The sequence below is a fragment of the Mandrillus leucophaeus genome, unplaced genomic scaffold (genome assembly GCF_000951045.1).
Source record: "Mandrillus leucophaeus isolate KB7577 unplaced genomic scaffold, Mleu.le_1.0 Scaffold2, whole genome shotgun sequence".
NCBI lineage: Eukaryota > Metazoa > Chordata > Mammalia > Primates > Cercopithecidae > Mandrillus > Mandrillus leucophaeus.
The window spans coordinates 5,343,664-5,358,917 of NW_012102031.1; the positions used below are offsets into that span (position 1 = coordinate 5,343,664).

At 45.1% G+C, this 15,254-nt stretch overlaps 1 protein-coding gene across 1 annotated transcript in view; it reads right to left on the minus strand.

Moving 5' to 3' along the window:
- Nucleotides 1-15,254, minus strand: part of EIF3L (eukaryotic translation initiation factor 3, subunit L) — a 54,801-nt gene that overhangs the window by 23,140 nt on the left and 16,407 nt on the right. The window contains exons 5-8 of the mRNA XM_011978893.1: nucleotides 11,943-12,022; nucleotides 8,949-9,010; nucleotides 4,710-4,779; nucleotides 4,403-4,476 (exon numbers count right to left, since the gene is read on the minus strand). Coding sequence (XP_011834283.1) covers nucleotides 4,403-4,476; nucleotides 4,710-4,779; nucleotides 8,949-9,010; nucleotides 11,943-12,022 — 286 coding nt within the window. The remainder of the gene's footprint in view (nucleotides 1-4,402; nucleotides 4,477-4,709; nucleotides 4,780-8,948; nucleotides 9,011-11,942; nucleotides 12,023-15,254) is intronic.

Consider the following 15,254-nt stretch of genomic DNA (forward strand, 5'->3'; position numbering starts at 1 on the left):
GGGTTTCATTGTGTTAGCTAGGATGGTCTCTATCTCTTGACCTCGTGATCCGCCCGCCTTGGCCGATTTTTTTTTTCATTTTTGAGAAGGGGTCTCACTCTATTGCCCAGGGTGGAGTGCAGTGGTGTGATATTGGCTCATTGCAACCTCCGCCTCTCAGGTTCAAGTGATTCTCGCCCCTCAGCCCCTGGAGAGCTGGGAGTACAGGCATGCGCCATCACATCCAGCTAATTTTTTATTTTTAGTAGAGACGGGGATTCACCATGTTGGCCAGGATGGTCTCGAACTCCTGGCCTCAAGTGATCTGCCACCTCGGCCTCCCAGAGTGCTGGGATTACAGGCATGAGCCACTGTGCCGGGCCAGAAAAGTATGAATTATCATTTCTTTCCCACTGAACTGACAAAAATTAGACAGACTGATAATATCCAGTATAGAAAACAGTTGCTCTTGGCTAGGTGTGGTGGCTCATGTCTATAACCCCAGCACTTTTGGAGGCCGAAGAGGGAGAACTGCTTGATCCCAGGAGTTCAAGATCCCATCTCTGCAACAAATTAAAAATCAGCTAGGTGCACCTGTAGTCACAGCTACTCAGGAGGCTAAGGTGGGAGGACTGCTTGATCCCAGGAGGTCAAGGCTGCAATGAGCTGTGATCACACCACTGCACTCCACCCTGGACCATAAAGGCAAGACCCCCATCTCTTAAACAAACAAACAGAAAAACCAACAGTTGCTCTCAAACACCGCTGGTAGTAGCATAATTTGATACAGCCCATTGGTGGGGCAATATATTACTATTTATTATAATTCAAAGTGATTGAAATGTTCTTTATCTTGATTGTGGCACTGTACACATTTGTCAAATCTCATCAACTGTACACTGATAACTGGTACACTTTATTGCATAAACTACATCTCATGGCTGGGCATGGTTCACACCTGTTTTTTTTTTTTTTTTTTTTTTTGAGACGGAGTCTCACTTTATCGCCCAGGCTAGAGAGTAGTGGTACAATCTCAGCTCACTGCAACCTCCGCCTCCCGGTTTCAAGCAATTCTCCTGTCTCAGCCTCCTGAGTAGCTGGGATTACAGGTACTCGTCACCATGCCTGGCTAATTTTTTTGTATTTTTAGTAAAGACGGCGGTTTCACCATGTTGGTCAGGCTGGTCTCAAACTCCTGACCTCATGATCTGCCTGCCTCGGCCTCCCAAAGTGCTGGGATTAACAGGCACGAGCCGGTGGCTCATCTTTACTTAAATAAAGAAAAAAACTACACCTCAGTAAGCTGACTTTAAAAAACTTAAAAAGTAAGTATCGTTCAAGCCACAATTCTACTTCTAGGTAGTGATCCCTAAAAATTTGCCTACGTATAACATATATATGGATATTCATTGATTCACTGTCTGTAACTGTGGAAACTGACAACCCAAACGTTCATCATCGGAGGCATGGTATACCCACAGCACGCATACTGCAGTAAAAGAACAAGTCAGGTCTATGAAAACATGGTTTAAGTGTTAACAAGTCACAACAAATAGCACAATAGAGTACATAACCATTTTTGAGGCGATCTCTCTTTATATAGTCATGTTTACGTAAATGCCTGAGAGACATCAACAAGGTGCCTTTCCTTCCAGACAGTAATTGATACCTCTGCAAAAGCAAGGAAGGCAGGCACTTTCACTATATCTGTAGTTTGAAAAAACAAAAACCAATGAAAGAGAGTGGCAAGGAAGAGCCACCTACCCCATGTGGCATCTACCTGGCCAGGAGGAAATACACCAGGCACTCACTGACCCTCACTGGACAGTCTTTGTTAGAAAGCACCGTAAGCCCCTTAACGAGAACACCGGCTAAGCCCAGGGAATTATGATTATCTTAAGAGGGATAAAGAAAATCAGCACGGATGATCCTTCTTCATTTGCTCTAAGTCAAAAGGACTGCTATTCATCTATAAGTATTCCAAATAAGAGGATGTCACAAGCCAAGGAGCCAGAGGGCAAACAAGGCCAGTGCAGTTTGTGGTCTTTGCTATAAAAGGCACTGAAGCTTAATCTTGAGCAGGAAGCCTCTTTCTCAAGGAGCACTATGAAGGTTTCTCAGCTCACCACTCCTAACACTTCCGCACTTTGTATACCCAACGTCTCCCTGGTTCATGGAGTTTCAGTAACATCTTTATTAAGATACCAATTTATCCTGAAATAACCAGTTAGAGCTATAGACAGAGCACAAAGGGGGAAAAGAATTTTATTTTGTCAAATGACATACTTTTTTTTTTTTTTTTGAGACCGGGTCTCACTCTGTCGCCAGGCTGGAGTGCAGTGGCAAGATTTCGGCTCACAGCAATCTCTGCCTCCCGGGTTTAAGTGATTCCCCTCTCTCAGCCTCACGAGTAGCTAGGACTACAGGCGCACACCACCATGCCCGGCTGATTTTTTGTATTTTAGTAGAGATGGTATTTCACCATCGTGGCCAGGATGGTCTGTCTCCATCTCAGACCTTGTGATCCGCCTGCCTAGGCCTCCCAAAGTGTTGGGATTACAGGCGTGAGCCACCACGCCCAGTCTATTTTATGTTTTGTAGTCTCTATTTCTCGAACTCCAGAACTGAAGAGATCCTACTGCCTTGGCCCCAAAAATGCTGGGATTACAGTTGTGAGCAACCTTGTAGTTTGTATTTTTAAATAGAAAGACTGGGCTAAATAAGATGGAAAAGAATAATGATGGCACTGAACATCATCACAATGAATAGGCAACATGTATTAATTATTCTGTGACAGGCACTATCCTAAGCACTTTATACGTAGTATCTCAGTAACATTCACAGCAATTCCTGTTTTAGAGATGGGGAAACCAATGCAGTGTGGTTAAGTAATGTGCCCACAACAGAACATGTTACCATTTTAAAATGGGCCAGTAAACCAGGCGCGGTGGCTCACTCCTGTAATCCCAGCACTTTGGGAGGCCGAGGACGGTGGATCACCTGAGGTCAGGAGTTCAAGACCAGCCTGGCCAACATGGAGAAACCCCGTCTCTACTAAAAATACAAAAATTAGCCAGGCATGGTGGTGGGTGCTTGTAATCCCAGCTACTTGGGAGGCCGAGACAAGAGAATCGTTTGAACCCACGAGGCAGAGGTTGCAGTGAGCCAGGATCACGCCACTGTATTCCAGCCTGGGTAATAGAGCGAGACTCCATCTCGAAAGAAAAAAAAAAAAAAAAAAAAGGCCAGTAAACAGCAAAAATCTGAACTTTCACCCCCGGGCCACACAGCTGCTGTCCTTTATTTGCATTTGGCACAGTTCTTAGTCGACCTTGAACAGTAACTTCTGAGGCAGGTGATATTCTCATTGTGATGAAAATGTTCTGTTGTATTGTGATCAAGCATACACTTAAGTAACCACCACCACAATCAAGATATAGATGGCTGGGCATGGGGGCTCACTTTGGGAGGCCAAATCAAGAGGCTCACTTGAGGCCAGGAGTTCAAGACCAGCATGGGCAACACAGCAAGACCCTCATCTCTACAGTAATATAAATATCCGGGCCTTGTAGTGGCAGCTACTCAGGTGGCTGAGGTGGGAAAATCACTTGAGCCCAGGAGTTCTAGGCTGCAGTAAGCTATTATCACACCACTGCACTCTAGCCTGAGCAACAGAATGAGACCCTCTTAAAAAAAAAAAAGGTACAGAACATTTCCATTGTGTGGGTAAAGAAAGCGAGGCAGCTGGGCGCGGTGGCTCAAGCCTGTAATCCCAGCACTTTGGGAGGCCAAGACGGGCGGATCACTAGGTCAGGAGATGGAGACCATCCTGGCTAACACAGTGAAACCCCGTCTCTACTAAAAAATACAAAAAACTAGCCGGGCGAGGTGGCGGGCGCCTGTAGTCCCAGCTACTCGGGAGGCTGAGGCAGGAGAATGGCGTAAATCCGGGAGGTGGAGCTTGCAGTGAGCTGAGATCCAGCCACTGCACCCCAGCCTGGGCGACAGAGCGAGACTCTGTCTCAAAAAAAAAGAAAAAAAAGAAAGTGAGGCTCCTAGTTTAAGTAGCACATCCCTGTTACAGAGCTACCAGCAGGTGGCAGCACTCAGGTTAGAATCCACTTCCACCTGGCTCCAAAGCCTGTGAAGCCTGTGTTCTTCCAGCCAGACCACCTAACAAGGTCAAGTAAGAGCCTGATGACCGTCAGGAGCTGAACTTATCGACTTCTAGCTTCCTATCTGGAGAGCTTAGGCTTCACTTTCTCTTCAGAAAGCTAATTGAAACTGGAGTCTACTGCCATGGGGTATTTTATACTATAATGGGGATATTTTTACACCATGCAGCTTTTTTACAAAAACAATAGTAACAGCTATTCGTGGCATGGACCAGTTACTTCAAATTAGGCTAAGGCTGACCAGATACCTGGTAGATGAACTCATCGATGATATCCCAGAGCCACTGGTTGGGTAGTTCAAGAGGAGCAGGACCATCGGCATCTGTGCAGGAGATCACAGAAAAGTCAGATTCAAAGCAATGACTCTGCCCATTCCATAGGCTGCAGAATACTTTGTAATTTCTCTCTGAAAAGGACCATGAATCACAAGACCTCCCCTTTCCCACCTACACATTAAGATCCTGCTTAAAAAAAAAAAAAAAAAAAAAAAGCTGGAGGCCAATGCTGAACCTCATCATAACCACACACAACCCCTTGGCCAAATCTCAGACTCACTAAGAATGTAGTTGAAGAGATTGCAGTAGTTGTAATAGGATTCAAACCTCTGCTCCAAGGAAGGTCCCCCCTGTTAAGAAAACAGAGATATCAAGATACAGATATTTAATTTTAATGTGTTTTACCCATGGTATACTGTGATAGCTGTGAACAAATACATTAGAATTGGTATCAGTCCTCTCCTTGGTAGTATGTGAATACACAAGTGAGAGGGAAGACAAAGTCCTATAGCAGTCGAGGCACTGAATACTGCAACATGACGTTAGGTTCTACAGCAACAGACCTTAAATGACCCTCAGAGCAGGCACGATGATCTGGCAAAGCAGAGAGAAGGAAAACTGTTTCAGGAAAAAACCACACTAGCAAAGGCGAAGAAGTTAAATTGTGGCACCTAAAGGCTAGTGAGTTAGAGAAGATAATGCTGCACCGGGCATCACTGGACTATGGGCCAGGAATGTAGCAGTCTTCCAATGCCAAACAAGAATCCAGGTCAGGGGGCCTGCAAGTCTATTCCACCACCTGTTTTGTAAATAAAGAAGTTTTACTGGAACACAGCCATGCCCACTCATTACATATTGGTTATAACTGCTACAAAGACATAGCTGAACAGATTTGACAGAAACCATCATGGCCTGCGAGCGTAAAATATTTATTATCTGACCCTCCACAGAGAAGGTGGCTGACCCTTGGTCCGGGCTTTATGTTGCTTGCATCTGAGAACCACTGATGGCTTCTGAGCTGGGGAACCATACCATGAACAATGTATTTGTGATGGGGAAGAAACAACTTTGGAGTCAGTCCCACCTCTTAACTGTGGGGTTCTCACAAGGTATTTAATCTCTCTGTAAAATGTGGGCAAAAGATTGTTGACTAGTCACAATTAAGTAAGATTATGTAGCTGGGTGCAGTGGCTCACGCCTATAATCTCAGCACTTTGGGAGGCTGCGGTGAGCAGATCACCGGAACCCAGGAGTTTGAGACCAGCCTGGGAAACATGGCAAGACCCCATCTATGTTTTAAAAAAATTATGTAAGGTGCTTAATACATTAAGCACAATCTAAGCATATTCAATGAAAAACCTACTCCCCAGGGGCTTAAAACTGGTCATTTATGTAGGAGCCCTGGTACCTAATAAAAAGATTATAGCATCAAAAAACTTCTGCTGAATCTTCATCTACAGACTGAACAGAGAGATTAGAGGTGGTAAAAGCAGCTATACTATGGGCTATGGTGTCATGGTGTTCCCAAAAAAGCAATGTACACATAATGGCTAGACTCTTAGCATATCCACAAAGCACCTGAACTTCAGCATCAATGGCAGTAGGAATCTTTACTCTTTTTTGTTTTTGAGATAGAGTCTTGCTCTGTAGCCCAGGCTGGAGTACAGTGCTGCGATCTCAGCTCACTGCAACCTCCATCTCCCGGGGTCAAGCGATTCCTCCGTCTCAGCCTCCCGAGTAGCTGGGACTACAGGCACGCCCCACCACACCTGGCTAATTTTTGTATTTTTAGTAGATACAGGGTTTCACCACATCAGTTAGGCTGGTCTCAAACTCCTGACCTTGTGATCCACTCACCTCTGCCTCCCAAAATTCTGGGATTACAGGTGTGAGTCACCGCGCCCAGCCAGGTATCTTTACTTTCTATCAGATAGAGTAGTCAGAGATCCCACTGGGATGCCAGAAAGACAAGGCCCCTTACTCTGGCAGCAAGCACTTTTCCACCTACCACTACTGACAGTGGCTCCTGTGGCCAAGGCAGGAGTTCTAGCCCTATCAAGTGATCCTCAAGAAGAGGGGTGAGTAACTGTGAGAAACTAGGACCTCCTTAGGTGGAGATCCTGGTGCCAATTTCCTTCATTTACATATGCATGCAAGCACACACATGCTCAATTAACACCATTATGATCAGACATTATTCTTCTAGGTACTGGTTACATTAGTGAACAAGACAACGTGCATACCCGGTGGAGTTAACCTTCTAGTAGATGAGGAAACTCCCTCCCCTAAATAAACAAATAATAACAATGTATAAGAGATAAGTACTCTGAAGTGCCACAGAATATTGCCAGGAGCCCAGGGAGGGAGGGGAAGTTTCAGGAAATGACTGAGAAGGGAAACAGGGCTAAAACCTGGAATTAGTAAATGTGCTAGGAAGTCATGGTAGGATTGGGAGGGAGTGACCTGATGAAAACATGTAGCAAAAGGATCATGCTGGTTATTATGTTGAGCATAAACAGCCAAGAGTGGAAACTGACACCAGGTAAGCAGCTCCTGCAATAATTCAGGGAAGAGATGATAATGACTTCAACTAGGTGAGCAGCAGTGTGGCAGTGAAAAGTGGCTGATTCAAGAAGTATGTTGAAGGCCAGGTGCAGTGGCTCACGCCTGTAATCCTAGCACTTTGGGAAGCCGAGGCGGGCGGATTACCTGAGGTCAGGAGTTCAAGACCAGCCTGGGCAACAAGCGAAACCCCATCTCTACTAAAAATACAAAAATTAGCCAGGCGTGGTGGCGCATGCCTGTAATCCCAGTTACTTGGGAGGCTGAGGCAGGAGAATCGCTTGAGCCCAGGAGGCAGAGGTTGCAGTGAGCCGAGATTATGCCACTGCACTCCAGCCTAGACGACAAAGCAAGACTCCGTCTCAAAAACAAAACAAAATAAAACAAAACAACAAAAAGAAGTATGTTGAAGACAGAACTGAACAGGATTTGCTGGATTTCATGTCAGAAAAAGTCAAAAATAATGCCAAGGTTTTTAGTCCAATTAACTGGGTAATTAACGGTAGCGTTTATTGAGATGGTTACCATGGGAAAAACTAGAGGGAAAATAAGAATTCAGTTTTAGATGTGTTAAGCTTGAGATGACTCTCAGTCAAGTGCAGATGTTGACAGTTGAATATACAAGTCTGGACTTCAGTGGGGCAACTGAGGCTAAAGATAGAGATTAAGTCATTGGTGTATATAAATAACACAGATGGCATTTTTTTTTTTTTTTGAGACAAAATCTCGCTCTGTCACCCAGGCTGGAGTGCAGTGGTACAATCTTGGCTCACTGCAACCTCTGCTTCCCGGGTTCAAGCGATTCTCCTGCCTCAGTCTCCCAAGTAGCTGGGATTACAGGCACCTGCCACCACGCCCAGCTGATTTCTGTATTTTTATATTTTTAGTAGAGACAGGGTTTCTCCATGTTGGCCAGGCTGGTCTCAAACTCCTGACCTCAGGTGATCTGCCCTCAGCCTCCCCAAGCCACCATGCCTGGCCTTAAATAGTACAGATGGCATTTTAAGAAACTTTAGGCACTCTAGGCCGGGCTCAGTGGCTCACGCCTGTAATCCCAACACTCTGGGAGGCTGAGGCGGGCAGAACTCAAGGTCAGGAGATGGAGACCATCGTGGCTGACACGGTGAAACCCCGTCTCTACTACTAAAAATACAAAAAAAATCAGCCAGGCATGGTAGCGGGCACCTGTAGTCCCAGCTACTCAGGAGGCTAAGGCAGGAGAATGGCATAAACCTGGGAGGCGGAGCTTGCGGTGAGCTGAGATTGCACCACTGCACTCCAGCCTGGGCGACAGAGCGAGACTCTGTTTCAAAAAAAAGAAAAGAAAGAAACTTTAGGCACTCTATAATTTAGAAGTCAGGAAGAACAGAATCTAGCAAGTGCCCAAAGTTGGGATAATGTGTAGAACACTGATGTTATAACAAGCTGGTCTAGAGTCAAGGAGTTTTGTCACTTACTAGCTGGATGAATTTGAGAAAAAGTAACCTCTTGGCACCTCAGGTGCCAACTTTGCACGATTGATAGTAGAATGAGATATGTGAAGATGTGTGCTAACTGCCTAGCATTGTGCTTGGCATACAGTGACAGTGTTATGTACATTTCAGAGAAACGGAGGCTCAGTGCTCTGAAGGGAAAAAGAACCCCAAGCAGAAGCAGCAGCAGGTGCCTGGAAATACCCTATGAGGATGGCAGCCTATAACCAGTGCATGGGTGATTGCCCAGTCCAGGAGAACTGTGGGGACAGATAAATTTAAAAGAATGCATAGGTTATATAGGTTGGTGTGTCTGGAACAGCTTTCTGGGTTAAACTGTTCCCTCCACCATTTCTTAAGAGAAAACTCAAAAACAGGCCAATCACGCCTAGACACTGAACCAATATAAACAAATGACTGTGTTCTAGGGACAAAAATAGCACAGAGTTAAAAAAACAAAAACACTGCGACATTTAAATACTTACACTGACTTTGGCATAAATGTGCCTGTAGTATAATTCTTTGTATAATATCAGGAAGACAGCATCTGAAAGAGATGGCAGAGGGGTACTTCACTATCCATAAAACTGGGGTATCCTGGCAGCTTTAGCTCTTTGGTGGGGAGGAATAAAGGTAATTTTGAAGACTAAACAACATCTAAATTGCTATGCATATGCCTCAAGAATACATGCAATGAGAAAATCCACTTCTCATTTGACTCCATCAATCTCAATCTCCGTTGATGAAATTAAGATCTCATTCAGATCTATTTCCCTTCTCCATTTAGAGACTTCTGCCGTCCAAGTGCATAAATAAACCAGCACACAGGAGTAATTAGAAGAGCGTGGTAGTGCGCACCCACAGTCCCAGCTACCCGGCAGGCTAAAGTGGGAGGATCACTTGAGCCCAGGAGGCAGAGGTTGCAGTCAGCCATGATCACAGTACACTCCAGCCTGGGCAACATAGTGAGACCCGTGTGTCAAAAAAAAAAAAAAAAAGAAAGAAGAAAGGAAGAAAGAAAATACTAATTTCAGAATGTTGTTTGTTTGAAGACAGAGTCTTGCTCTGTTGCCAAGGTTGGAGTGCAATGGTATTATCATGGCTCACTGCAGTCTTGACCTCTAGGGCTCAAGTGATCCTTCCACCTCAGCCTCCTGAGTAGGTGGGACTACAGGCATGTGCCACCATGCCTGGATAATTTTTCAAAAGAAAATTTTTCTTTTTAGACCGGGCACGGTGGCTCAAGCCTGTAATCCCAGCACTATGGGAGGCCGAGACGGGCAGATCACAAGGTTAGGAGATTGAGACCATCCTGGCTAACATGGTAAAACCCCGTCTCTACTAAAAAAATACAAAAAAACTGGTGGCGGGCGCCTGTAGTCCCAGCTACTTGTGAGGCCGAGGCAGAATGGCGTAAACCCAGGAGGCGGAACTTGCAGTGAGCTGAGATCCGGCCACTGCACTCCAGCCTGGGGAACAGAGTGAGACTACGTCTCAAAAGAAAAATTTTTTTTTTTGTAGAGAAGGGGGTCTCCCTATGTCGCTCAGGCTGGTCTCAATCTCCCTGCCTCAAGTAACCCTCCCACCTCAGCTTCCCAAAGTGCCAGAATTATAGCCATGAGCCACAACACCCAGTCAATTAAGGGTAAATGTTCAGGCCAGGCGTGGTGGTTCATGCCTGTGATCCCAGCACTTTGGGAGGCTGAGGCGGGTGGATCATTTGAGGTCAGGAGTTCAAAACCAGCCTGGCCAACATGGTAAAACACCATTTCTACTAAAAATATAAAAATTAGCCGGGCGCCTGTAATCCCAGCTACTCGGGAGGCTGAGGCAGGAGAACTGCTTGAGCCCAGGAGGCAGAGGTTGCAGTGAGCAGAGATCGTGTCACTGCACTCCAGCCTGAGTGACACAGCGAGACTTCCTAACTCTGTCTTAGGGAGAAAAAAAAAAAAAGGAGTAAATGTTCAAAAAACGTTCAAAAAACAAAATGAGAGACTTGTACACTGAAAACACAAAACATTGGTGAACGCAACCAAAGACCTAAATAAACCAAAGACATCCCACATCCATGGACTGGAGGACTTAATACTGTTTTTTTTGTGTTTCGTGTTTTTTTAGGGGGGGATGGAGTCTTGCTCTATTGCCCAGGCTGGAGTGCAGTGGCCCAGTCTCGGCTCACTGCAAGCTCTGCCTCCCGAGTAGCTGGGATTACAGGCGCCCGTGACCACACCCAGCTAATTTTTTAATACTTTTAGTAGAGACGGGGTTTCACCATGTTAGCCAGGATGGTCTCCATCTCCTGACCTCGTGATCCACCCACCTCGGCCTCCCAAAGTGCTGGGATTACAGGCGTGAGCCACCGCGCCTGGCCTGGAGGACTTAATACTGTTAGGACGGCAATAGTCCCCAAAGTGATCTTCAGATTCTAGGCAATTCCTCTCAAAATCCCAGCTGGCTGCTTTGCAGAAATTGACAAGTCCGTCCTAAAATTAATAAGGAAATTCAAGAGACCCAGAATAGTCAAAACAATCTTGGAGAAAAAAAAAAAAAAGAACAAAGTTGGGGGACTTACAATTCCCAATTTCAAAACTTACTACAAAAACACAATAATCAAGACAATGTGGCTGGGCACAGTGGCTCATGCCTGTAATCTCAGAACTCTGGGAAGATCACTTGAGGTCAGGAGTTCAAGATCAGCCAGATCAACAAAGGTGTGACCCCACATCTACAAAAAATTTTTAAAAATTAGCTGGGCAGGCTGGGTGCAGTGGTTCATGCCTATAGTCCCAGCACTTTGGGAGGCTGAGGTGGGTGGATTGCCTGACGTCAGGAGTTCGAGACCAGCCTGGCCAACATGGTAAAACCCCATCTCTACTAAAAATACAAAAATTAGCTGGGCATGGTGGCGGGAGCCTGTAATTCCAGCTACTCGGGAGGCTGAGGTAGGAGAATTGCTTGAACCCAGGAGAATCGCTTGAACCCAGGAGAATCGTTTGAACCCGGGAGGCAGAGGTTGCAGTGAGCCGAGACTGCGCCACTGCACTTCAGCCTGGGTGACAGAGCGAGACTGCATGTAAAAAAAAAAAAAAATGGTGCTAGGGTAGCTGAGTATCCACAAGCAAAATCATGAAGTTGGATTTGCCTACCTCACCCATATATAAAGGACAGAATCTAAAAAAGTGTAAGGTGGGAGGCTAGAGAGCTTATTCCAGAGTGACTGTAATGACCCCCAAATTACAGAGGGAAATAGAAACAAGTCAGTACAAATATCTAAATTTCACCACATCTGAGAGATCTCTGTCCCCTCTTAAATCATCCAGCCTTCAACAAGTTATTTTACTAAGGCCCTACTATATACCAAGCACGGGGGATACAAAACGGTGAGCTAAACAGACAGAGACCCTCTTGAGCGTTCTGTCTAATGACTCTCGGCCACTGGACACCACTCAGTGTACAAGATAGAAAGAGCTCACACCTACCATTGCCAACCTGTGGAGCAATGGCTTCAGCCTCGGGCCAAGGTGTATTCTTGAAGAATCTTTCAGTCAGCTTGGTCCAGCTAAAAATTAAGCAAAAAAATCTCTAAAATTCCAAAAGGACTGGAGAATGCCAATCCTAACATTTTACAGATGAAGACCCAGGCTTAGAAAGGGGAAGATATCAAATAAACAGAGCTGAGGCCAGAGCCCTTCAAGTCCACAACTGTCCTTAACCCAACTCCACACTTCAATCTTTCTCAACACAAGAAAATAATATTTTTGTATCAGTTAGGGACCCATTAAGCTTTTCAGGATAATCTCCTGCCTCTGTATCATTAACTATAGCCATATTTAACTGCTTGCTGTTTCCTGACATGAGAACTACGTTTCTGGCCACCATTCTTCAACACATAGCGTTTCCATCTCCTGGAGCACATCCAAACATCTCCAAACACAGAAGCAAATCAGTACAGAAGCAAATCAATCTGCTGCAGTCCAAGGCCACAACAGACCTACAGCATCCAATTTAAACACTGCTGCCTATCCAATCCAAACACTGCTACTTGACAAACCTGCAACAGGTTGTTTAATTTTCTTCTCCTGATCCCCTCAGTAGCTATTAATACTTTCCTCCAAACTCCTCAAGCCCCACCCCTCCTGCTTCTTTGGCTCTTTTAGTCCAACATATAAACATGCTCAAGTTCCCCTAAAAAACACCGAACAGGCCAGGCATGATGGCTCACGCCTGCAATCTCATCACTTTGGGAGGCCAGTATAGGGGGATCGCTTGAACCCAGGAATTCAAGACAAGCCTGGACAATATGGGAAGGCTCTGTCTCTATGGGATGGGGGTTGGGGAGAAACACAGAAATAGAACAGAAAAGAAATACTGAAACAGGCCAGGCACGCTGGCTCACACCTGTAATCCCAACACTGGGAGGCTGAGGCGGGTGGATCACTTGAGGTTAGGAGTTCAAGACCAGCCTGATCAACATGGTGAAGCCCCGTCTCCACTAAAAATACAAAATTAGCCAGGCGTGGTGGTGCACGCCTATAACCCCAACTAGCTGGGAGGCTGAGACAGGAGAATCGCTTGGAGCCAGGAGGCGGAGGTTGCAGTGAGCTGAGATTGTGCCATTGCACTCTAGACTGGGCAACAAAAGAGAAACCCCATCTCAAAAAAAAAAACAAAAAAAAACACAGAAACAAAACGCAAAGCTTCTAAATGACCCTTTGTGTCCCCTATACTTATCAATTCCCCTTTCTCACCTCACTGCTCTCTGGTTGTTGCTTCTGTCACTCAATTGACATTGACCTTGCTAAGGTTACCAAGGCCCTCCAAGTTACCAAATTCAACTGGCTTTTTTCTCATCTGGACCTCACTAAAACATTTGGTGATACTCTCTTCCTCAAAGTTTCTTCTGCAGACTTTTTGGTTCCTGTGACATTTCTCTGCCAATTTACTATCTACTTTTCACTTTTCTTTCTGCTTCCTTAACTAGACCCTTTCTTTGCCTGCCCACTCATCCCTAAAGAAACATACTTCCGAAGGCACCAGCATTTCTTCACTACATTCTCCTAAAGAAAGACTCACAAGATGCTTGGTTTCAGCTATCATCTGTATCTGCCGGCACTGCCCAATGCAGTAGCCACTAGCTACATGTGGCTACTACATAAGCAAAGAGTTAAACTTATATTTCAGTTAGTTGTCATTTAAGTTTAAAAACCAACACTTAACTCAGTTATTGGAAAACTTTTAGGTCTATTTGGAATTACTTTAGTATTTGAATCTACTTTTCCAGTCACAAACTCTATGAAATCTAAGTATGAATCAAGTATTTCTGATACACACTGGATTTAGGAAACTTAGTATAAAGAAAAAAAGGGCAAATATCCCCTTAATTTTTAAATACTGATTACATACAGAAATAATATTTTAAATAAATCTCCACTTCACTTGGCTGAAAAATTAAAATTACATTCATGTCTAGCTATATTTCTATTCAACATCACTGGTCCATTTTTAAATTTTATTTTCAGAGAGGGTCTCGCTCTATTGCACAGCTCACTGCAGCCTCACACCAGCTCACTGCAGCCTCAACCCCCCAGGTTCAAGCAATCCTCCCACCTCAGTCTCCCAACCAGCTGGCATGCGCCACTATGCCCCAGCTAAGTTTTGTAGGCACTGGTTTATATGCTTCTAATCAGAAAAGACCTGGGGAATAAAGAAACACACGTCAGCACACTTGCCTTTCAGGTTACCCACCTGGCCCTCTTCCACCTGTCCTTTCCTTTCTTTCATTCCTGTTCTAAAGCTTTTTAATAAACTTTCACTCCTGCTCTCAAACTTGCCTCCCTCTCTTCTTCTGCCTTATGCCCCTCAGTCGAAGTCCTTCTTGTGAGTGAGGAGGCAAGAATCGAGGCTGCTGGAGACCCGTACAGATACGGATTCATCATTGGTGGCATGTTTTGATGTTGTGTCACTTGAACACCTTCGGCTGCTAATCTCTTTTGGTGCCGCATGACTTGGATCCATTTGCTAGTGGTGAGAGACCTCGAAGCCACACCTTCTTTGGCTGGAGGTGTTCAATCTCTGAACAAGGTTTTCTCCCTTTCTCTCCCCTGCTTACTAACGAACCCGCAGAACAATTCTTCTCAGTCATAAGTGACTCTTCCCCCTGGCTGATCTCTCAGCTCAACCTAATGGGTGGCAGGGGTGGGAAGGACCTTGGGGTCCACACCAAGTAGAACTTAGGCTCAGGAGAGTGGCAAGGGTGAAGCCTAAAACCATGCAATGTCCGAGGTTTCCTTTGCTTTTCAACTAAAATCAGCTCTTTCAAAACAACAAAAAAAGAAAACATATGTCAGAGATCCTATTCATTGATCCAATAGGCCTTTGGCGATTTGCTTTCCCTCCCCCATCCTTCTGACTTGCTTAAATTCTATTTCGTTGGTGAAGTCACTCCTGACTATCCCAGCTTCGACTGATCTATCCTATCTCTAATGCCCATTACACAATGGCGGCCCCTCAAAACCTGCAGAGTTCAGCTTGCTCTGATATGCATTGAAGGGCTGCATAGCACAGTTTAGAAATTAGGCTCTGGTACCAGACACTGCAGGTTCAAATCTCAGCATGTCCATTAAACTAGCTACATGACTTATTTCTGTGCTGTCTCCTCATCTGTAAAATGAGAAAAACTCCTACTTCATGGGGTTACTGTGAAGGGTAAATGAGTAAAAAAACAGGAAGAACACACTGAACATTGACAGATCTATCCTGGTAATAAAAATAAATGCTAATCGGCCGGGCAC